General features: G+C 42.9%; 2 protein-coding genes and 1 long non-coding RNA gene across 6 annotated transcripts in view; 2 read left to right on the top strand and 1 right to left on the bottom strand.

Annotated features, from left to right (window-relative positions):
- PPP6R2 (protein phosphatase 6 regulatory subunit 2) overlaps positions 1 to 25181 on the bottom strand; it is a 164757-nt gene that overhangs the window by 106418 nt on the left and 33158 nt on the right. For 3 of the 4 annotated variants that reach the window (XM_075124605.1, XM_048821097.2, XM_075124606.1), the window contains exon 2: positions 6918 to 7057. The gene's annotated coding sequence lies outside the window, so the exon portion shown is untranslated. Of the gene's footprint in view, positions 1 to 6917; positions 7058 to 18203; positions 18292 to 25181 lie in introns of all 4 variants that reach the window. The other variant, XM_048821189.2, reaches the window with a different exon arrangement.
- LOC142070679 (uncharacterized) lies at positions 11288 to 13773 on the top strand. The gene is made up of 2 exons (XM_075124604.1): positions 11288 to 12364; positions 13664 to 13773. The coding sequence occupies exon 1, from the start codon at positions 11325 to 11327 to the stop codon at positions 12330 to 12332; it is 1008 nt and encodes a 335-aa protein (XP_074980705.1). The 5' UTR covers positions 11288 to 11324; the 3' UTR covers positions 12333 to 12364; positions 13664 to 13773.
- On the top strand, positions 23797 to 24964 carry LOC125625721 (uncharacterized). Its single transcript, XR_007353623.2, has 2 exons — positions 23797 to 24207; positions 24379 to 24964. It is a non-coding gene; the product is annotated as an uncharacterized LOC125625721 (long non-coding RNA).

Here is a 25181-nt window from a genome sequence, read left to right on the forward strand (position 1 = left end):
GGTACTGTACTACGTTTGCCTTCTCCAGTCCTCTGGGACCTTACCTATCCTTCATGAGTTCTCAAAGACAATTGCTAATGGTTCCAAGAATGCTTCAGCTAGTTCCTTAAATACCCTAGATGAATTTCAGCAAGTGCTGCCAAACTGAATACATCTAAATTATCTAAATATTCTTTAATCTGTTCTTTCCCTATTTTGGCTTTAATACCTTTCCCCCTTGTTAATATTAATTGTGTGGAGTATCTGGTCACCATTAACCTTTTTAGTGAAGACAAGCAAAATAGGCATTAAACACCTCAGCCTTCTCAATGTCATCAGTTATTAGTTCTCCTTCTCTGCTAAGTAAAGGACATTTACTTTCTGTGCTCTCTTGCTCCTAACGCATTTAAGTCAAATCACTCTGTATAACTCCAGTGTAGTTCTGAAACTCCAGCATTTTTCTGAAGTATGGTCACTCACTTTAGCTTAGTGGTTCTCAATCTTTTGTACTGGTGACCCCTTTCACATAGCACGCCCCTGAGTTTGACCCCCCTCCCTTATAATTTAAAAATACTTTTTATATATTTAACACCATTATAAATGCTAGAGGCAAAGCGGGGTTTGGGGTGGAGGCTGACAGCTCGTGACCCCCCCCATGTAATAACCTCATGACCCCCTAAGGGGTCCCGACCCACAGTTTGAGAACCCCTGCTCTAGCTAGAGTAGCTCAAGTGCAGTAATTCATGCATGCTAACTTGAGCTAACTGTCCCAGTGAAGACAAGTCTTAAATGTGTGAAAATATCTATGGGCTTTTTTTTTTTTTTTTGGTGAGGGCTGGGGGGGGGGGTGAGGGGGGGGAGAGAAGAGCAGAGAAAGGACACAGTGTTTACCACTATGAGCTACTAAAATGCCAACCACTAGATGAATCATTTAGTCAGTGTGATCTAATAGAAGATGCAAGACTGACTAACTGCATTTATTTGAAAGCTTGTATATTAGCATTGTTACAACTATTAGTCTTCATTTAACTGTAAAAGAATGCTGCAAACATTTTGTATAGAACTCAGTGTTCAAATGGTCAGAAGAATTTTTCATATGAATTGCACTTGACAAAACAGTTATTTAATTAAAAAGTCATTCCTCAGGATATTGTTTGCAACACCTTATCTATCTATAGGTGTGTACTTCTGTGAATTATAAACCACCACTCCTAAATTCTCTGAAAACAGTGATCTATTTTATTGCCATAAAATACGTTTCATCCTCTCCCTGTTTTTCTTCCAAACACACATTTGCAACTCAGGTGAAAGCACTCATTGATATAAAACTTAATGAAACTATAGCAAAGAACAAAATTTTCAGACACATAGATGAACATAATTTGTTGGGGAAAAGTCCACATGGTTTTTGTAAGGGAAATCATGCCTCACCAATCTACTAGAACTCTTTGAGGGGGTCAACAAGCATGATATTAATAAGAATGATAAGTAGATATTGTGTACTTAGATTTTCAGAAAACCTTTGACAAGGTCCCTCACCAAAGGCTCTTAAGCAAAGTAAGCTGCCATGGGATAAGAGGGAAGGTCCTCTCATGGATTGGTAACTGGTTAAAAGATAGGAAACAAAGAGTAGAAATAAATGGTCAGTTTTCAGAATGGAGAGAGGTAAACAGTGGTGTCCCCCAGGGGTCAATACTGGGCCCAGTCCTAATCAACATATTCTTAAATGATCTGGAAAAAGGAGTAAACAGTGAGGTGGCAAAATTTGCAGATGATACAAAACTACTCAAGATAGTTAAGTCCCACACAGACTGCGAAGAGTTACAAAAGTATCTCACAAAACTGGGTAACTGGGCAACAAAATGACAGATGACATTTAATGTTGATAAATGCAAAGTTATGCACACTGGAAAACAAAATCACAACTATACATGTAAAATGATGGGGTCTGAATTAGCTGTTGCCACTCAAGAAAGAGATCTTGGAGTCATGGTGGATAGTTCTCTGAAAACATCCACTCAATGTGCAGCAGCAGTCAAAAAAGCAAACAGAATGTTGGGCATCATTAGGAAAGGGATAGATAATAAGACAGAAAATATCATATTGCCTCTATAGAAATCCATGGTACACCAACATCTTGAATACTGTGTGCAGATGTGGTTGCCCCTTCTCAAAAAAGATACATTGGAATTGGAAAAGGTTCAGAAAAGGGCAACAAAAATTATTAGGGGTATGGAATGGCTTCCATATAACGAGAGATTAATAAGACTGGGACTAGTCAGCTTGGAAAAAAGACAACTAAGGGGGGATATGATTGAGGTCTATAAAATCATGACGGGTGTGGAGAAAGTAAATAAGGAAGTGTTATTTACTCCTCATAACACAAGAACTAGGAGTCACCAAATGAAATGAATAGGCAGCAGGTTTAAAACAAACAAAAGGAAGTATTTCTACACAAAAGGCACAGTCAACTGTGGAACTCTTTGCCAGAGGATATTGTGAAGACCAAGACTATAACAGGGTTCAGAAAAGAACTAGATAAGTTCATGGAGGATAGGTCTATCAATGGCTATTAGCCACGATTGGCAGGGATGGTGTCTCTAGCTTCTGTTTGCCAGAAGCTGGGAATGAGCGACAGGGAAAGGATCACTCGATGATTACTTGTTCTGTTCATTCCCTCTGGAGCACCTGGCATTGGCCACTGTCGGAAGACTGGATACTGGGCTAGATGGACCTTTGGTCTGACCCAGCATGGCCATTCTTATGTTCTTTCTGACTGCTAAAAATTATAATTTCTGAGGCTTCCGCCCTCCCCTATGCTCTTCAGGTAGCCCAGCTTCCCAGGCTGTGACTCCCCATTATTCTGTCCAAATAACCTAGCTCAGAACCTCCTTCCCCAGAAGTACACCAGAGAAGTGGGCAGTTTGTAACTGTTTTCAGCAAGTGATAAATTGGAGAGGGTTCAGAGAAGAGTCATTGAGAATGATTAAAGGAATAGAAAACCTACCGTACAGGGACAGGCTCAAAGAGCTCAATCTATTTAACTTAAAGTAAAAGTTAAGAGGGGGACTGGATAACAGTCTGTAAGAATCTACATGAGGAACAAATATTTAATGATGAGCTCTTCAGTCTAGCAGAGAAAGGACTAACATAATCAAATGGCTGGAAGTTGAAGTAGACAAATTCAGATTAGAAATAAGGCGTAAATTTTTAACAGTGAGAGTAATTAATCATTGGAACAAAGTACCAAGGGTTCTGGTGCATTCTCCATAAGGATAATAAGGATAAGTGCAGGGTCCTGCACTTAGGACGGAAGAACCCAATGCACAGCTACAGACTAGGGACCGAATGGCTAGGCAGCAGTTCTGCGGAAAAGGACCTAGGGGTGACAGTGGACGAGAAGCTGGATATGAGTCAGCAGTGTGCCCTTGTTGCCAAGAAGGCCAATGGCATTTTGGGATGTATAAGTAGGGGCATAGCGAGCAGATCGAGGGACGTGATCGTTCCCCTCTGTTCAACATTGGTGAGGCCTCATCTGGAGTACTGTGTCCAGTTTTGGGCCCCACACTTCAAGAAGGATGTGGATAAATTGGAGAGAGTCCAGCGAAGGGCAACAAAAATGATTAGGGGTCTGGAACACATGAGTTATGAGGAGAGGCTGAGGGAGCTGGGATTGTTTAGCCTGCAGAAGAGAAGAATGAGGGGGGATTTGATAGCTGTTTTCAACTACCTGAAAGGGGGTTCCAAAGAGGATGGCTCTAGACTGTTCTCAATGGTATCAGATGACAGAACGAGGAGTAATGGTCTCAAGCTGCAGTGGGGGAGGTTTAGATTGGATATTAGGAAAAACTTTTTCACTATGAGGGTGGTGAAACACTGGAATGCGTTACCTAGGGAGGTGGTAGAATCTCCTTCCTTAGAGGTTTTTAAGGTCAGGCTTGACAAAGCCCTGGCTGGGATGATTTAACTGGGAATTGGTCCTGCTTTGAGCAGGGGGTTGGACTAGATGACCTTCTGGGGTCCCTTCCAACCCTTATATTCTATGATTCTATGATTCCATCCCTGACTATTCTTGAATCAACACTGGATGCACTCTTCACATTTTCAAAATCATCTCTGGAATTATATGGGCTAAAAAACATTTTGAAATGAAAGCTGAGATTCTGGAGTACAATTATCCCTCAAGAGCTGATTTCCAAGACAAATTCCATGCTTATGAAATCATGAAATACGTGGGATTCTTCCTATATGATCTTCATTACTGTTGTAACTGAGCACCTTCTAATTAAAACATGTAACAAAAAACAAACTTTCCTCTTTCTTTGTGTGTGAGGATCACTTGAAAGGTAACAGGCAGGGGTGCTTGTAAGAGAGATAGAGTCTATGTAGAGAGACTATTTAATGTGAGATAGGTTTTCCACTTAGTTCTGAATGCTGCAATACACTGTCAAAGCATTTGTTGTCTATGGCAATCCAATCAGTCCTCTTCAAGCAAACTGACAGAGTGGTTTCTCCTTATCAAGAGCACATTCCCGCGTGTCCCAGAGGTATCCATTTTAATTTGGTTCCTCTTCAAAATCTGCATGAGACAGCTTGAAGAGGTGGTAAGTCACCACAGGCTTCAGTGCCAAACCTACACTAATTAAACCAAGTTGATCATCTACTTTTCCACAGATGTAACCAGTGCCATCACCAGAATATCACAATGCCTACAACAGATAGGCAGCATTTGATGTTGGTCATGAGATTCTGCTGTCTAACCTGAGAGGTGACCTGGGTCCAGGATAATGTACTAAAATGGTCTGAGTCCTTCATGGAGGGATGAACCCAGTGAGTAGTAATAGGGAATTGCAGCATCACCACTAGTCCCCTCGCTTGTAAGGATCAATTTTCAGTCTGCTCCTTTTCACTATCTACATGGAACCACCAGTTGAACTTGTCAGACAACATGGACTCAAATGCCAGTAATACACGGCTGACACAGAGCTCTATCTATCCTTCACCAAACCACTACCACCAAGATTGCCCAGTACTTGGAGAAGAACAGCTGGCTGAAGCTGAACCCAAGCAAACCAGAAGTGATGCCTCTGGGCAGAAGAAAGTATTTTGAAGAGCTTGCAGCTTCAGTGCACTCTCTGTTGGTTGAAGAGAGACACCCACAATTAGTCCAGTCAGTCCGTAGTATAGAACTATTCTTGGATTCCTCACTGATGCTGAACTCTCACATGGCAGAATCCACAAGTACTGCTTGCTACCCCTCTGCTTGGCTAGGAAACTCCATTCCATCCTGGTGGAAGAAGACCTGGTTTCAAATATTCATGCCTTGATCACCTCTCGGCTGGATTACACCAAGATAATATACCCGGGCATGAAGCCTTCAGCACTTAGGAAACCCGAACTAGTTCAGAACACTGCAGCCCATCTCCTCAGCAATACAAATTACCATAAACATATCCAACTGCCCTCTGCTCTCTATACTGGCTTCCAATAGATTTTCAAATTATGTTCAAGGTCTCAGTCCTGATCTGCAAAAACACTCCATGGCCTGAGCCCAGGACTTCTAAAAGACCATCTAAAGCACTAGGATGAAGACTGGGGGAAACAACTATGGTTCTCTCGTACAATGGAATTCTCAATAATAAAGAGTAAAGCTTATCTATGCGAAAGAGAGAACCTTCTCTGGGAGACGTCTGAGACTGTGGAATGAACCCCCCTAGGAACAAAGGGCCATCAGAACCTCATAACTTTCTGCTCCATGTTTCTTTGATGTTGCTTTCTCTAACGTGAACACACAGCAACAGGTACATTTAAAAAACAAAAAAAACACACACTACCAAAACAAGACATTCCACTGCACACAACTCTCCTTCTGGGTAGAGGATAAAAGAACAACACAGGACAGATGTGTAGTCACATTGCTTAATGCACTACTGGAACACGCTAAGACACTATGGTCTAGTCTATATACAACCTATATAGACTAGACAAGACAGATCAGCTGGCTCAGAGTGAATACTAGCAAGACCAAGTAAATGCTGGTCAGAAGGGAGTTAAATCCCCTGGAGTGGGAGAAAATAATCACAGCAGCAAGCCAACACACTCTATTGATCAAGGGCAATAAGAAGGAACTTCGCGGCAGGGGTGGTGTCAGCCCTGCCCTTCATACCATTGTGCAGCAGCCCAAGGATGCTAAGGGGACATGCATCACACCTCAGAAGGAATGGACGTGCAATCACTCGAAGAAGAAACATGCCTTATGGTGACTGAGCTCCTTGAGTCTACCTAGCTTAACCTCTCTGACCTGATGACAGTCTATAAGTACCTACATGGGGAATAAAAATGTGATAATATGCTTTTCAATCTAGTAGACAAAGGTCTAACATGATTCAATGACTGGAAGTTGAAGCTAGACAAACTCAGACTGGAAATAAGATGCGAATTTTCAAGAGGGAGGGCAAGGAACCACTGGAACAACTTAGCAAGGGTTGTGATGGCATCTCTGTCATTGGAAATTTTTAACTCAGACTAGATGCTTTTCTAAAAGAGATGTTCTAGATCAAAGAGTTCAGGAAAGTCTTACGGGATGTGTTCTATGGAAGTCAGATTATCACAGTGGTATCTCCTGATGTTATCATCTATGGGTCACAGATTTACAGAGCTTCAGGGCAGAAGCAATCATTAGATTAGCTAGAGACTGAGCTCCTGTATATCACATGCCTCAAAATGGTGGCAGAGGAGCTGGGCTTCCCACCGGGATGTTCTGGCAACTGAACCACATTGTTAGAGCCCTCCCAGCATCACCACTCTCATCTTAGCTACCTCCCAGTACAAAATGCCAAGTAAAATTTTCAAGTTCTGATTACTGAGATGCATCGCACAGTTGTAAGTATTTATTTTGAAACAAATGAGCCTTAAAGAGGAAGAGTAAATATTCATACCTTCCGTAGAAATCGTTTCAAAAATGAAATCTTCTCCACAGACAGAGAAACATTTGGGTTACAGTTCCTGGGGTGTATTCATCTTTAAAAAAAGAAAACACCTTTCTTTCAATGTGAAGTTTCGCTCCAGTCTCTTTTTCCTGAGAATTAAAGAAAAAGAAAATAGTGTTACTATTCACCAAGGAAAGCCCTGGAAAGGCTACGGTGGCATGAAGTATCTTTTACATGTAACCTCACCTGATGGCAAATTTAAATTAGACTAAAGAAAAATGGAACTTATTGAAGATGCCAAGTTTTTTGTAAAATCATTATCACATATGAATATACTCCCTTCTATCACTCTACCTGCAACTTTACCATTTAATACTGTAGACAAATATGAACATTTATTCTGGTTTCCAGAAGCACAACGGTTAACAGTCCCTCCCCTCTGCAGTCCTTAGACTCAGCTTGTGAAATACCTACAGTACTTCATTCAGGAACACACTTTGTTTTCCTGACATCACTCTATAAAAGAAAGTTCTACGTTGCCAAGGAAACCAAAAGGTCATTTTCCTTGTTCCAAGAATAATTACAAACAGAATACATGTATTACATATTCAGTCTGAGGCCCCTATTACTTTGAAGGGACAGCAAGACACTGAAGCCCCGAACTGAATATACAAAACATTGAAAAGGAGACTCACATTGAGGAAAACTGTGAAAGAGCTGTACTTTCCTTAGCTTCCCTTTGCTTTCAGTGAAGTTCTGTTTTAACTAGGGCTCTTGATTAATCGCAGTTAACTCAGGCGATTAACTCAAAAATATTAATCGTAATTAAAAATAATTGGGATTAATCACAGTTTTAATCACACTGTTAAACAGTAGAATACCAACTGAAATTTATTAAATAGTTTTGGATGTTTTTCTACATTTTCAAATATACTGATTTCAATTACAACACAGAATACAAAGTATACACTTTTCAGAGTGGTAGCTGTGTTAGTCTGTATTCGCAAAAAGAAAAGCAGTACTTGTGGCACCTTAGAGACTAAAAATATATTTGAGCATAAGCTTTCGTGGGCTAAAACCACTTCATCGGATGCATGCAGCAGAAAATATAGTAGGAAGATAGATAGATAGATAGATAGATAGATAGATAGATACATAGATAGATAGATGCACACACACAGAGAAAACATGAAAAAATGGGTGTTGCCATACACACTAACGAGACTGATCAATTACGGTGAACTATTATCAGCAGGAGAAAAAAACCTTTTGTAGTGATAATCAGGATGGCCCATTTCCAACAGTTGATAAGAAGGTGAGAGTAAGGGTGGGGGGGGAGAGAATAAGCATGGGGTGCCACAAGTACTCTTTTCTTCATGGGGAAATAGTTTTACTTTGTGTAATGACCCATCCACTTATTTTATTACAAATATTTGCACTGTAAAAATAAAAAACAAAATAGTATTTTTCAGTTCAGCTCATACAAGTACTGTAGTGCAATCTCTTTATTGTGAAACTGCAACTTACAAATGTAGATTTCTTTTTGTTACATAACTGCACTCAAAAACAAAACAATGTAAAACTTTAGAGCCTACAAGTCCACTCACTCCTACTCCTTGTGCAGCCAATCACTAAAACAAACAAGTTTGTTTACATTTACAGGAGCTAATGCTGCCGGCTTCTTAAGCGGGCAGCATTATCTCCTACAAATGTAAACAAACTTCTTTGTCTGAGTGACTGACTGAACAGGAAGTGGGACTGAGTGGACTTAAGAGGAACAAGAAGGGTTTCTTCAGATATGTTAGCAACAAGAAGAAAGTCAAGGAAAGTGTGGGCCCCTTACTGAATGAGGGAGGCAACCTAGTGACAGAGGATGTGGAAAAAGCTAATGTACTCAATGCTTTTTTTGCCTCTGTCTTCACGAACAAGGTCAGCTCCCAGACTACTGAACTGGGCAACACAGCATGGGGAGGAGGTGACCAGCCCTCTGTGGAGAAAGAAGTGGTTTGGGACTATTTAGAAAAGCTGGACGAGCACAAGTCCATGGAGCCGGATGCGCTGCATCCAAGAGTGCTAAAGGAGTTGGCGGATGTGATTGCAGAGCCATTGGCCTTTATCTTTGAAAACTCATGGCGATCGGGGGAAGTCCCGGACAACTGGAAAAAGGCTAATGTAGTGCCCATCTTTAAAAAAGGGAAGAAGGAGGATCCTGGGAACTACAGGCCAGTCAGCCTCACCTCAGTCCCTGGAAAAATCATGGAGCAGGTCCTCAAGGAATCAATTCTGAAGCACTTAGAGGAGAAGAAAGTGATCAGGAACAGTCAGCATGGATTCACCAAGGGCAAGCCATGCCTGACTAATCTAATTGCCTTCTATGATGAGATAACTGGCTCTGTGGATGAGGGGAAAGCAGTGGACATGTTGTTCCTTGACTTTAGCAAAGCTTTTGACACGGTCTCCCACAGTATTCTTGCCAGCAAGTTAAAGTAGTATGGGCTGGATGAATGGACTATAAGGTGGGTAGAAAGCTGGCTAGATTGTCGGGGTCAGCGGGTATTGATCAATGGCTCCATGTCTAGTTGGCAGCCGGTATCAAGTGGAGTGCCCCAAAGGTCAGTCCTCGGGCCGGTTTTATTCAGTATCTTCATAAATGATCCGGAGGATGGTGTGGATTGCACCCTCAGCAAGTCTGCAGATGACACTAAACTGGGCGGAGAGGTAGATATGCTGGAGGGTAGGGATAGCATACAGAAGGCCCTAGACAAATTAGAGGATTGGGCCAAAAGAAATCTGATGAGGTTCAACAAGGACAAGTGCAGAGTCTGTACTTAGGACGGAAGAATCCCATGCACCGCTACAGACTAGGGACCTAATGGCTCGGCAGCAGTTCTGCAGAAAAGGACCTAGGGGTTACAGTGGACGAGAAGCTTGATAAGAGTCAACAGTGTGCCCTTGTTGCCAAGAAGGCCAATGGCATTTTCGGAAGTATAAGTAGGGGCATTGCCAGAAGATCAAGGGACGTGATCGTTCCCCTTGATTCGACATTGGTGAGGCCTCATCTGGAGTACTGTGTTCAGTTTTGGGCCCCACACTACAAGAAGGATGTGGAAAAATTGGAAAGAGTCCAGCGGAGGGCAACAAAAATGATTAGGGGACTGGAACACATGAGTCATGAGGAGAGGCTGAGGGAACTGGGATTGTTTAGTCTGCGGAAGAGAAGAATAAGGGGGGATTTGATAGCTGCTTTCAACTACCTGAAAGGGGGTTCCAAAGAGGATGGATCTAGATCGTTCTCAGTGGTTGCAAATGACAGAACAAGGAGTAATGGTCTCAAGTTGCAGTGGGGGAGGTTTCGGTTGGATATTAGGAAAAACTTTTTCACTAGGAGGGTGGTGAAACACTGGAATGCGTTACCTAGGGAGGTGGTGGAATCTCCTTCCTTAGAAGTTTTTAAGGTCAGGCTTGACAAAGTCCTGGCTGGGATGATTTAGTTGGGGATTGGTCCTGCTTTGAGCAGGGGGTTGGACTAGATGACCTCCTGAGGTCCCTTCCAACCCTGATAGTCTATGATTCTATGACTTGTAGGCTCTAAAGTTTTACATTGTTTTATTTTTGAATGCAGTTATTTTTTGTACATAATTCTACATCTGTAAGTTCAACTTTCATGATAAAGAGATTGTATTACAGTACTTGTATGCGGTGAATTGAAAAATACTATTTCTTTTGTTTTTATACCACAAATATTTGTAATCAAAAATAAATATAAAGTGAGCACTGTACACTTTGTGTTGTGTTATAGTTAAAATCAATATATTTGAAAATGTAGAAAACATCCAAAAATTTAAATAAATGGTATTCTATTATTAACAGTGCGATTAATTGCAATTAATTTTTTTCAATCACGATTAATTTTTTTTTAATCGCTTGACAACCCTAGTGTTAACAAGATATTTTTACACAATACAGGGTCTTCTCATCAGATCCTGAAGTAAGTTTCCAATCTTGTGTTTAAGACTAAACTGAAGTGCAACATTAACAATGAAATGAAAAATGGGCATTAGATAGAAGCATTAGACAAGCAGAGCAGCTCACAGCAGGAGTTTGCCTGGGACTGGTAAGTATCCTGCTTGCTGAGGAAGTATCCGAGCGTGTGTTTGCTGGGGGGGCAGTGTGAGAGCCTGAGTGAGTGTCTGATTGGCTGCTAGCCTGCAGGGGGCGGGCAGTAGGGTGTCTGTTTGTTTGCGACAGGGAAGCCTGGCTGTTTAAAAATAGCCAGAGCTTCGCGAACCAGCTGAGCGGCGGCGAACCAGCAGAGCAGCTCGCAGCAGGAGTTTGCCTGGGAGTTCGCCTGGAGTGAGCCCAGTGAGGCTTACGTCTTGCAAACTGCTCTGAGGAAGCTCGTAGTAGGAAGGTGATATGGAAGGGGGGGGTTCAGCTGTTGTGACCTGCACTGGATGTGCCATGTTTGTCTTTCTTCCACAGGACAGAAGCGACTTTGTCTGTACAAAGTGCAAGCTGGTCTCCATATTGGAAGAGAAGATTGAAGGTCTGGAGCAACAGATAACAACCCTGCGTTGCATACGGGAAACTGAGGATTTTCTGGACAAAACTCAGGATAGGCTTCTAGGGGCACAAAGCTCTACAGATATAGAGCAGGTTGCACAGAGGAGCCAAGAGGCCAGTGAAGAAGCTTGGCAACATGTGACCTCCAGAAGAGGTAAGCGGAATGTCCGGGTTCCAGTAACACAGACACAGGTAACTAACCGCTTTCATGTTCTCTCCACAGGTATCGTTGCGGAGAGTGGACCAGATGATATGTCTGGGGCGAGAAAGCAGAAGGAGACTCCGCTGGTTGGAAGGCATGAGATGCGCTGTCCTGAGGTTGGGAGTTCCACGACCACCACTCCCAAGAGGAGAAGGCGGGTGGTGGTGGTCGGGGACTCTCTCCTCCGGGGGACTGAGTCATCTATCTGCCGCCCTGACCGGGAAAACCGAGAAGTCTGCTGCTTGCCGGGGGCTAAGATTCGCGATGTGACGGAGAGACTGCCGAGACTCATCAAGCCCTCGGATCGCTACCCCTTCCTGCTTCTCCACGTGGGCACCAATGATACTGCCAAGAATGACCTTGAGCGGATCACTGCGGACTATGTGGCTCTAGGAAGAAGGATAAAGGAGTTGGAGGCGCAAGTGGTGTTCTCATCCATCCTCCCCGTGGAAGGAAAAGGCCTAGGTAGGGAGCGTCGAATCGTGGAAGTCAACGAATGGCTACGCAGGTGGTGTCAGAGAGAAGGCTTTGGATTCTTCGACCATGGGATGGTGTTCCAAGAAGGAGTGCTAGGCAGAGACGGGCTCCACTTAACGAAGAGAGGGAAGAGCATCTTCGCGAGCAGGCTGGCTAACCTAGTGAGGAGGGCTTTAAACTAGGTTCACCGGGGGAAGGAGACCAAAGCCCTGAGGTAAGTGGGAAAGCGGGATACCGGGAGGAAGCACAGGCAGGAATGTCTGTGAGGGGAGGGCTCCTGCCTCATACTGGGAATGAGGGGCGATCAACAGGTTATCTCAAGTGCTTATATACAAATGCACAAAGCCTTGGAAACAAGCAGGGAGAACTGGCGGTCCTGGTGATGTCAAAGAACTATGACGTGATCGGAATAACAGAGACTTGGTGGGATAACTCACATGACTGGAGTACTGTCATGGATGGTTATAAACTGTTCAGGAAGGACAGGCAGGGCAGAAAAGGTGGGGGAGTAGCACTGTATGTAAGGGAGCAGTATGACTGCTCAGAGCTCCAGTACGAAACTGCAGAAAAACCTGAGTGTCTCTGGATTAAGTTTAGAAGTGTGAGCAACAAGAGTGATGTAGTGGTGGGAGTCTGCTATAGACCACCGGACCAGGGGGATGAGGTAGATGAGGCTTTCTTCCGGCAGCTCACGGAAGCTACTGGATCGCATGCCCTGATTCTCATGGGTGACTTTAATTTTCCTGATATCTGCTGGGAGAGCAATACAGCGGTGCATAGACAATCCAGGAAGTTTTTGGAAAGCGTAGGGGACAATTTCCTGGCGCAAGTGCTAGAGGAGCCAACTAGGGGGGGCGCTTTTCTTGACCTGCTGCTCACAAACCGGGTAGAATTAGTGGGGGAAGCAAAAGTGGATGGGAATCTGGGAGGCAGTGACCATGAGTTGGCTGAGTTCAGGATCCTGACGCAGGGAAGAAAGGTAAGCAGCACGATACGGACCCTGGACTTCAGGAAAGCAGACTTCGACTCCCTCAGGGAACGGATGGCCAGGATCCCCTGGGGGACTAACTTGAAGGGGAAAGGAGTCCAGGAGAGCTGGCTGTATTTCAAGGAATCCCTGTTGAGGTTACAGGGACAAACCATCCCGATGAGTCGAAAGAATAGTAAATATGGCAGGCGACCAGCTTGGCTTAATGGTGAAATCTTAGCGGATCTTAAACATAAAAAAGAAGCTTACAAGAAGTGGAAGGTTGGACATATGACCAGGGAAGAGTATAAAAATATTGCTCGGGCATGTAGGAATGTTATCAGGAGGGCCAAATCGCACCTGGAGCTGCAGCTAGCCAGAGATGTCAAGAGTAACAAGAAGGGTTTCTTCAGGTATGTTGGCAACAAGAAGAAAGCCAAGGAATGTGTGGGCCCCTTACTGAATGAGGGAGGCAAACTAGTGACAGAGGATGTGGAAAAAGCTAATGTACTCAATGCTTTTTTTGCCTCTGTTTTCACTAACAAGGTCAGCTCCCAGACTGCTACGCTGGGCATCACAAAATGGGGAAGAGATGGCCAGCCCTCTGTGGAGATAGAGGTGGTTAGGGACTATTTAGAAAAGCTGGACGTGCACAAGTCCATGGGGCCGGACGAGTTGCATCCGAGAGTGCTGAAGGAACTGGCGGCTGTGATTGCAGAGCCATTGGTCATTATCTTTGAAAACTCGTGGCGAACCGGGGAAGTCCCGGATGACTGGAAAAAGGCTAATGTAGTGCCAATCTTTAAAAAAGGGAAGAAGGAGGATCCTGGGAACTACAGGCCAGTCAGCCTCACTTCAGTCCCCAGAAAAATCATGGAGGAGGTCCTCAAAGAATCAATCCTGAAGCACTTGCATGAGAGGAAAGTGATCAGGAACAGCCAGTATGGATTCACCAAGGGAAGGTCATGCCTGACTAATCTAATCGCCTTTTATGATGAGATTACTGGTTCTGTGGATGAAGGGAAAGCAGTGGATGTATTGTTTCTTGACTTTAGCAAAGCTTCTGACACGGTCTCCCACAGTATTCTTGTCAGCAAGTTAAGGAAGTATGGGCTGGATGAATGCACTACAAGGTGGGTAGAAAGCTGGCTAGATTGTCGGGCTCAACGGGTAGTGATCAATGGCTCCATATCTAGTTGGCAGCCGGTATCAAGTGGAGTACCCCAAGGGTCGGTCCTGGGGCCGGTTTTGTTCAATATCTTCATAAATGATCTGGAGGATGGTGTGGATTGCACTCTCAGCAAATTTGCGGATGATACTAAACTGGGAGGAGTGGTAGATACGCTGGAGGGGAGGGATAGGATACAGAAAGACCTAGACAAATTGGAGGATTGGGCCAAAAGAAATCTGATGAGGTTCAATAAGGATAAGTGCAGGGTCCTGCACTTAAGACGGAAGAACCCAATGCACAGCTACAGACTAGGGACCAAATGGCTAGGCAGCAGTTCTGCGGAAAAGGACCTAGGGGTGACAGTGGACGAGAAGCTGGATATGAGTCAGCAGTGTGCCCTTGTTGCCAAGAAGGCCAATGGCATTTTGGGATGTATAAGTAGGGGCATAGCGAGCAGATCGAGGGACGTGATCGTTCCCCTCTATTCGACATTGGTGAGGCCTCATCTGGAGTACTGTGTCCAGTTTTGGGCCCCACACTTCAAGAAGGATGTGGATAAATTGGACAGAGTCCAGCGAAGGGCAACAAAAATGATTAGGGGACTGGAACACATGAGTTATGAGGAGAGGCTGAGGGAGCTGGGATTGTTTAGCCTGCAGAAGAGAAGAATGAGGGGGGATTTGATAGCTGCTTTCAACTACCTAAAAGGGGGTTCCAAAGAGGATGGCTCTAGACTGTTCTCAATTGTAGCAGATGACAGAACGAGGAGTAATGGTCTCAAGTTGCAGTGGGGGAGGTTTAGATTGGATATTAGGAAAAACTTTTTCACTAAGAGGGTGGTGAAACACTGGAATGCGTTACCTAGGGAGGTGGTAGAATCTCCTTCCTTAGAAGTTTTTAAGGTCAGGCTTGACAAAGCCCTGGCTGGGATGATTTAACTGGGAATTGGTCCTGCTTTGAGCAGGGGGTTGGACTAGATGACCTTCTGGGGTCCCTTCCAACCCTGATATTCTATGATTCTATGATTCTATGATAAGTACTCTAGCATCTAGACAGGTTTCAGAGTAACAGCCGTGTTAGTCTGTATTCGCAAAAAGAAAAGGAATACATTTCCATTTCCAGGTTTTCTCACCCTCCACCCCCCCACACAGCAGGAGAGTGAATTTGTGCTGGAAATGGCCCACCTGATGATCACTTTAGATAAGCTATTACCAGCAGGACAGTGGGGTGGGAGGAGGTATTGTTTCATATTCTCTGTGTATATATAAAGTCTGCTACAGTTTCCACGGTATGCATCTGATGAAGTGAGCTGTAGCTCACGAAAGCTCATGCTCAAATAAATTGGTTAGTCTCTAAGGTGCCACAAGTACTCCTTTTCTTTTTGCGAACATCTAGACAGTATTTCAAACTAGAATTTCAAAATCTATGGAAACCATGAGGAGTCTACAACTCATATAGCACTCAAGGAAAAAGTACTATTCTTTCTCACTTTCCCCATCCTGAGTTACTTATGAATTCACAAATTTTAATAATTCTGATGAAGTGGGTTATAGCCCATGAAAGCTTATGCCCAAATAAATTTTTTTAATTTCTAAGGTGCCACAAGGACTCCTCGTTGTTTTCACAGAAGTACAGGGAGTCCTCAGACTTACGACGCCTGACTTAGGTCGGACGCCACTTACAACGCTTTTCAATTGACTGCCCGTTTCCCCTTTACAACGTTCAATTTGCATAAAGTTCACTTAAAATCACTTCCTGGTTGTGTTATTCTGGTATGGAGCTGGAAGGGGTCGCTTCTCATTGGCTTTGAGGCAGCAGGGCAGCTTGTTGCCAGGTAGGGTTGCCGCTTGTTTCTGATTGGTTCCCGGCCTGGTCTCAGCCAATCAGAAAGCTTGAACAGTGATTGGCTGAGGCTCAGCATGTGTACCTTTCTCCCTGGCTTTCTGAGCCTGTGTTGCTGGCATTCTGAGCAGCCATATGTGAGTTTATATGTTTATTTGCATGCTGTTTACAAAATACAGTGTGCAGTAAATACACTGATGTTGCAACATTTCTCATCTATAATTCATTTAGTACAAAAATCTGGGTTATTGTGGTGAAAATAGTGTATCAAGCTTTGGTTCAAGAACAAATCCCGCCTTCATACCATTGATTCCTATGGGAAAAGTGGTTTTGACTTACATTTCGACGTACAACGCAATTCTCAGTTACTGTTAGGATATAGATATTCAGGCCTGTCTGTAAAGGCCTATACTCTAAGAATTTAGGTGTATTCTTATCACTTGGCTAGTGATAGAGGTATAAAAGAAAGAATCAAAACCACTGTCTGCCAGTGTAAGGGCCATCTCTTACTGTGACAGTTTGTGGCCCTGTGCTTAGGCTCAGGCCTTTGGCTAAGCAGCAGAGGCAGCCATAAGCTGGGAAGCGAACGGTCACATCCTCACATTCCAAACTAGTCACATTGAAATAAGGTGCTATTGGGCTGTTAGGCACTATCAGGACAGGATTGTATTCCTATCACCTCCAGAGAAAGGGAAGTGCCTAGAAAATGTAAAAGGAAACTTAGTTTGATAGCATCCTGTCTGGCAAGAACTCACTTATCAATAGCTGGGATGTGAAATCCTCACTTCTGTATTGTTTTGTCATTATAGTTCCCACTTTGCTGTTGTTTGTCTGTATAATCTCTGTCTGGTTCTGTGATTGTTCCTGTCTGCTGTATAATTAATTTTGCTGGGTGTAAACTAATTGAGGTGGTGGGATATAATTGGTTACATAATCATGTTACAATATGTTAGGATTGGTTAGTTAAATTTCAGGAAAATGATTGGTTAAGGTATAGCTAAGCAGAACTCAAGTTTTACTATATAATCTGTAGTCAATGAGGAAGGGTGTGGGTGGGCATGGGCATGTGGGTAAGGGAGATGGGAACAGGGAATGGGGGTAAGAAAATTGGAATCATGTTTTGCTAAAGGGGGAAATGGGAACAGGGAATGGGAGTAAGGAAGTTGGAATCATGTTTGGCTAAGGGTAGGAATGGGAACAGGGACACAGGTGTAAGGCTCTGTGGTGTCAGAGCTGGGAAGGAGGATACTAAGGAAGGAAACTGGAATCATGCTTGCTGGAAGTTCACCCCAATAAACATCGAATTGTTTGCACCTTTGGACTTCGGGTATTGTTGCTCTCTGTTCATGCGAGAAGGACCAGGGAAATAAGTGGGTGAAGGAATAAGCCCCCTAACAGTTACTATTTTAAGTCCTTAGCTTACTATCATAAAATCTCACATATAAACTAATCTATATATAAGAAAACATATTATGATGAAGGTGGGTGAAACCTCTTTGAAGCTGGTGGGCATGAAAGCACCATTCAGGATAAATGTAAGAATTTAATCTCCTTTTTGGAGTAAGCTGAAACAACAGTAACCACTGCCAAAAACACAGGCCACATGCATGGCCAGTCAGATGCTGAAGAATGAATGCAAATGCAGGGAGCTAGGTACTGTTTTGTGAAAATCATGCGTCTGTGTGCAGCAGCACACAGAAAGCCAAGGAGACAGCTAGAAAAGCATGATGGCGGGGGCCTGAGAGAAAGCCTAGAAAGATCTTTTGAGGCAGAGTGCTAGCTGGAATGAGGCTAGGAACTGTGAGCAAAGAAACTGCCTCCTGTTTGATTACGTTTGCTTCCTATTATATTCAGAGAAATGGGACTTAGTATGCAATTCTTTGTAAATAAACCAGACTGCATCAAAGAAATACCTGACTTCATTATCACTTTCTCCTTCTAACAGATACAACCCTAAATAATGCCCAATTGCACGGATCAAACAACACTAACAATGTGATGTCACACTAAGCCGTAATGATCTACAAAACAGGATACATATTAATTTAAATGTCACTATATTTCTCATCTTACCATCTGCAATGGCTGCACTCACAAATATCCAATCAAACTGATGATGTAACTCAGCTATACTCAGTCTTGGACAGCTAGAAGTATCTTCCTGGTTAGCAAACAGAAGCACCAAAATTAGTGTATATTTAGTTGCAAATCAACATGTTTTAACGGTAACCAACTAATAAGAATAAACTTTTCTTTAGGAAAATATGTAAAAAGCACAAATGCAAAACAATTAAAATCAATTTTTTAAATCTTAGATTCCTTGCTTGCTCACTTAAATCATTATTAAAATGACAGGTTTCAGAGTAGCAGCCGTGTTAGTCTGTATTCGCAAAAAGAAAAGGAGTACTGGTGGCACCTTAGAGACTAACCAATTTATTTGAGCATAAGCTTCCGTGAGCTACAGCTCACTTCATCGAATGCATCCGATGAAGTGAGCTGTAGCTCACGAAAGCTTATGCTCAAATAAATTGGTTAGTCTCTAAGGTGCCACTAGTACTCCTTTTCTTATTATTAAAATGGTGATTTAAATCAGTGAGATTTAAATCACTTTACTTTGCCATTTGGTCATCACATCTAGAACAGGAACAAACAGAATAACTGCAGACTCTCAACATGACACCATGTTGTGATCTCTACCAGGAATAGAATCACACTAGATGATAAGGCCCTTCCGGCTTTAAAACCTAGATCCAAAATTTTCAAAGATCACTAGTGACTCAGGGTACCTTGAATTTTTGGTTTGCCCAACTTGAGATGCCTAAGGGGTTCTGATTTTCGGAAAGTGTTCAGCACCCACACTGAAAATCAGAATCTCAGGTGTCTCAAGTTGGGTACTCCAAAACTAAATCACCCAAAATCACTAGCCCCTTCTAGACTTCTGAAAATCTTGGGGCAATCTATTAAAAAACTTGGGAAAAAACTATGAAACTATTAGATTTTTCACTGATCTGGTGGGAGGTCAGTGAATTAGCACTGCCCAGGATCCTGTCATTCCCAGATAAATCCCAGAGACTCTTGATGGACACATGCTTCTTACCACTCACGCTCCTTTACTAAAGAATCCTGTACATCTCAATACTCTCTCTCTCTTCCCCTTAAACTAATTGCTCTTCTTATATGAGTTAAAACTCAACCAACAACAGAATTACGCTGGCAGAACAGGGAAAATACTTTGACAAATTGGCCATATCCTGACTTCACCAACATTCAAAGTCACCAGACTATCGATTGTCAAGGTGTTGCCAAGCATCAGGTCATGCTGGACTCATACTATTTCTGGATATGCCAACAACACTTTTATCCATCTTTCTCTGACCAGACTATGTCCCTTCCTCCCAAACAAAGACAAACATCATGATCTACAATTTTGACTCCTCCAGGTTAGACTACCTCAATTTTCTCTATATGGGATTGAATGCAACCATTTTAAGTTAGTACAACACATACCATCAGCAATCAAAATAGTTATATTTGTACTCACAAACTCCACACTCCATTTCACAACAGAATTCAAAGTTCTGGTCGTAATATACAAAACATTTACTACATGGAACCTAGTTCTTTCAGACTGCCTCACCCTCCATGATCCTCCAAAGAAAGTAATGCTCCACAAAAGCAATGAACATAGAGAGGCCCAACTTTAGACTATTGGGGAAGATCCCACAGAGTTCTCAGTGTCAGGAAACTGACTGTAAAATTTTTTGCAAGAAGAAATCAAACAAAGCCCAACCCTGAGAGCATTTAGAGCAGGGGTCTCAAAGTTCAGGCCCGCAGGCCATCTGTGGCCCAAGAACCTCCATACTGCGGCCCACAGAAACGTTCATCTGGCCCTCATGGCTGGCGGCTGGGGGGTTGAGGGGGGGTGGGGGCGCAAGAGAGATGCAGCTATGCTGCCAGCTGTCTGCTGCAGGTTCCGCCCCCCGCAGCTCCCATTGGCTAGGGAAGAGGTACAGAGATACCATCACTAGTTGCTGGGCAGAATCAGCCATGGAGGCAGCATCATTAGTTGCCAGGCAGAGTCAGCCATGGAAGCAGTGTCACTAGTCACTGGGCAGAGTCAGCCGGGGCTATATATACATAAGGCCAAGGGAGCGAGGGAAAAGGGTGGGAAACAGGCTGGGAGGTGGCATGACTCGTTAGGCTCCAAGGACAGCACGAGGGGGCACACTGCCTCCATCCCCCCACCCCAAGCGCTGACTTCATGGCCAATGGGAGCTCTGGAGCGCCTGCACGGAGGCAATGTGCTGGTGCCTGCAGATAAGATAAGGTGAAGATAAGAAGAAGGAAAGAGGTTATTTCTAGCTGTTGGCACTGCAGGTCTGTGTAATGAAATGGGGCTCTTTATTTACTTTTTTATCCACTGTCCCATGTCATGTGGGTACTTTGTGTAGGAGAGGGCCATCTCAGCAGGAGCACCAGGAGGCACTGAACCTGATAGGAGCCTAATCCCAGTCACACAGGGAGCGTTAGACCCACCCACTGCCCCATCTCTTGAGGGGAGTAGCCATGCGCCTCACCCCCTGCATCTGACCAGCGGGCAGACCATGACTGTGCCTCCTCCTCAGCCGCTTTTGTGCCCACGGAAGCTGAGGCCCACCCCAGCAAGGTCCTGCTGTCAGCAGAGCGTGGGAAAGTGGACTGAACACAACTCTCTGATGCCCACCTTGCTGCACTCCTGAAGGTTACAACTGCTCAGTCGCTGAGGCCAAACATCAACTAACGGAACTGAAGCATTGCCAGGTGTCTGGCAAACACTAAAAACTCTCTGGCACGTGAAGAATTGTATCACGTTGTATGACAATTTTATTATTTCTAAGAAATTTGAAATAAAAAATACAATAGAAACGTTTTCTGAAGACCATCTTACAGTGACATTATTGGCCCGCTGGGAGGATTTGAAGACTGGCACTAAGGTAAATTGAGTTTGAGACCCCTGATTTACAGCTAAATGAAAGACATCTTTCCAATTTTGCCTCCTTCACAGGGAAGCACCTCTAAAAATAAATATCACGCTTACCTTTGTACATTCCTGTACTCGAAAGACTCAAGTTTTTTGTATTTGGTCATAAATTTGTTCACTATATATAGATATAGAGAGATATATACACACACCAAGATGATAAATGCCTTACAAATCCTGTGATAGGTTACAAACGTTAAAAAAAAAATGGATGGGTCACTACAAAAACTAATTTCCCCCTGCTGATACTCTCACCTTCTTGTCAACTGTTGGAAATGGGCCACCTTGATTACATTGGCCTCATTAGCACTGCAAAAGTGATTTTTTTTTCCCCTCCCTTGGTATTCACCCCTTCTTGTCAACTGTTGAGAATAGCCCACTTCCACCTTAATTGAATTGTCTCGTTAGCACTGACCCACTACTTGGTAAAGCAACTCCCATCTTTTCATGTGCTGTGCATTTATACCGGCCTCTGTATTTTCCACGCCATGCATCTGATGAAGTGGATTTTAGCCCACGAAAGCTTATGCCCAAATAAGTTTGTTAGTCTCAAAGGTGCTATGAGGACTCCTCATTGTTTTTGCTGATACAGATTCACATGGCTACCACTCTGAAACCTATTACAAACATTGTAAAGTAACAAGCACAGGACACCACAATTATTTGCAGATCTCATACTCCATTTTGGCACTTTATCGCCCATTTCTCCTCTCTCCTTGCCTAGCTGCTAGGAAAAATTGAGGTGTTTCTCTTTTTTCTCTGCATCTCTTAATTCCCAGCCGCTTGCAGAAAAATGGAGGAATCCCACTGGGTCCAGTACATTTTCTCAGCATTATATGTGGTGCCTCACATTTGTCAGCATAGCTTCCACTCAATACCCATATCACACAATATGCCTAAAAACAGACAAAGCAGCTCCATACAATCACTACTTGCCCTGACTAAGCTGGGGTGCCTCTAGATTTAATCAAATGAATAGACACCAACAAGAGTCATGTAAGAACTGCCATACTGGTTCAGACCTTGGTCCATCTTTCCCAGTATCCTGTCTCCAATGGTGGCCTGTACCACACCTTGAGGGGGAACGTAAACAAAAGGGAAATTATGGAGTGATCCACCCATCTTCTGGTAGCCAGAGGCTTAGGGTCAACCAGAGCATGCAGCCTTAGAACCTCAGGAGGATTATTAATAGACTTTCTATACTTCTGGCTGATTTTCACATACCCACCTATGTTGATATCAGTTTGTCACATCTGCCCATAAGTAATGTTATTTGAATACTGAAAGCAACCTGCACATAAGTCAATTCAACTTTGCTAATATTAAGATTATCCAACTAAACTTTCCAAGCGCTAGATACAACTCTGACAAGGTATATAAAAATGGTGCGGTTTCTGTCTATCTGTGCGTTTACTTTGTAGTCCAGTGTATTAGCATTCCAGTATTTACATTGAGAAACTCAGAGATACTTTTCAGCTGAGTGCTTCACTGTTTTCAGGCCAGTTTACAGTGTGGAGTAAGTACGAATTTAATGAACAAATCTGTAATTGAAACAAGAAAACACCATAGTCAAACTTAAGTCACACTATGATGTGATGAAAGCTCCTTAGGAAACTGCTTTGAGTATCCACTTATTATGAACTGCTGTGAACAGCATTTCTTCTAAACTTGCAGAAAACTGAAAGGGGAGAAATTGCCATACATACACATTTTCTGACTATAGGAATATCTCTGTTCTACCTTCCCTATATTTGTTAATTTTAAGTTCACCTATTTACCTGTGTCACTGTATTATTGACCTCTATAAAAGCATGTTTAGGACAGTTTGTAAAGAAGATTCTATGCAAAATAAAAGGTGTGCTATATACAGATTATAGAGATCCTAAATGGAAAACACACTGAACCCATGTGCATGTAGAAGGACTTTTAACTCTTCTTCTAGATAAGTTCTGCTGATGTGGCAAGAACATTTGTTTTTTTGACACAGTGGTGAACTGATGAAACACACCTGGCCTCCTGACGTACAGCTCATACTAATAGTGACCTGAAAATGATTTTATACTTTTATTCTAGACGATAGTGTTTTTAAAAAAGCAACTTCACAGTTATCTTGATGTTAATTTTCATAGCGTCTTCTCTCTAATCCAATTTACATCTGAAAGGCTCTGGAACATTTCTCTTTGTACCATCAGAGAAACAATTTTGCAGAGTAAATGGAAAAAGGGGTTGGTTCCAAATCCTTCAAGAAAGTCTTGGCAGCCTATGGCTACAAAGTAGCGTACTCTGGGTCTTATGGTCCATGAATAGCTAAAAAAAGCCGCATTGCTAAGTTGCTTGGTGCCCATTATCAGAGTTATAGGCTTACCAGCAGCAGAAATATGTCTGGCTAGTTCCTACAGCAACCTCTTCCTCTGCACCAACAGCAACAAGAAAAAAAAATGCTACATATTCTCTGGGCAGCCTGCCAGGTAACCTTAACTTGACAGGAAGAAACAGCAAAAGAATAAAGACTGCTAACTGAAAGATGCCTGTTCTCTCATTTCTGTTTCCTTCTCTCACCCTCTCATTATGTGTCCTTGTTTATAAATTGCTATTCCCCACTTTAAAAAGATCACTACACACAGATGTGAACCACAAAGCACCACCAAGACCTTTGAAGAGAAACATTTATCTGCTTATCTGAACATTTCCTTTCTTTGAGTTAATGAAGTCCATAGATCTGTTACAATGGGTATTTCGGCTTGCAGGTTAGAAACAGAGCCATACTTGTCAGTCACTGGCAGCAGGGAAATGCCCTGCCCCCTTAAATTTTCTCCAATTGAAACAGCTTCAACAGCCAGGGTAATTTCATTCTACTTTCCAAAATTAGAGACTGCATTAAATATACACTGAAGAAAAAGAACAATTTATCCTACTGCAGAGCATAAGGACAATTTCCCCTGATAAAATAAACCTAAATGTTTGGTTGTCAATTTCCATCTCAATTCCGGATGATCCCATTTGTCTCTGGGAGAAGCAAGATCTGTGGAAATTGTTTCAAGGAAAGGAAACATGCAGGTAAGTGCAGAAAAATGTTCCTATTCTTCATCATGCTAAGATATAGATATCTATTACAGTAGGATTTTCATAGCAGTAGGCTACACAGTGGGAAGTAGGATCATTCTTTAAAGATGTACATTCAAAATAGTGCAAATTATATTTCTTCTCTTTCCCTGGGCACTGAGGCAGAGAGAAGACTTCCATCAAAAATGGTACTGGCTAAAGATTGGATGACCAATATGCAGAATCTGGTGAATTTATATACGGATGGCTACCTCGCTGCCTAGCAGATCTCACTACTGAAGATATGACTTCTCTGCCCTGAAATTGTCAGCACTTTTACAGATTGGACTTTGATGCTTGATAGAAGGGAAAATATTTCTTGAATTTCCTTTGGGCATGAATGATAGGACAGTTGTAAAGACTATTTGTCAGAATTCAAAATACACACTGGGTCTCATTCAGGAGAGTTCCCAAGTTCAAAAGCTCATCTGATTGGAGATAGCAGTTATCGGGAAGTCTACTTTAATGGATAAATATGATGACACTTGCAACAGGGGGGTTAATTGAGGTAGTGTTGTAAGGACCGGAATGAAATGTCAAGGTTGTATTCTATAACCTGTGGGGCTGGAAACAAGGTAGTTACCCTAAGGAGGTATTTAATGTCAGGGTTTACACATCTTGTCTTTAACATGCTGAGACCCTTATACTAGAGAAACTTTACATTGTTGCTTGAACATTCTCATTAAAGCCCTCCTGGAGGAATTCAAATTCATATGTTTAATGTGGTAATTAAAACACAGACTTTACTTCTACCAATAAAATAAGTTCTATTTATTGACTTTTCTGCAGTCCATGGGAGTGATCATCACTTCATTCCAGCATCCATGCTGCACCGATCTGGTGTTGGGGTGCTCTCAGAGACCAGAAAGGGGATGGAAAAGTAGCTAGCCTTGTGACTGTGACAATCCGGCTCATTAATGAGTGGTTGG

The sequence above is a fragment of the Caretta caretta genome, chromosome 1 (genome assembly GCF_965140235.1).
Source record: "Caretta caretta isolate rCarCar2 chromosome 1, rCarCar1.hap1, whole genome shotgun sequence".
NCBI classification, from domain to species: domain Eukaryota; kingdom Metazoa; phylum Chordata; order Testudines; family Cheloniidae; genus Caretta; species Caretta caretta.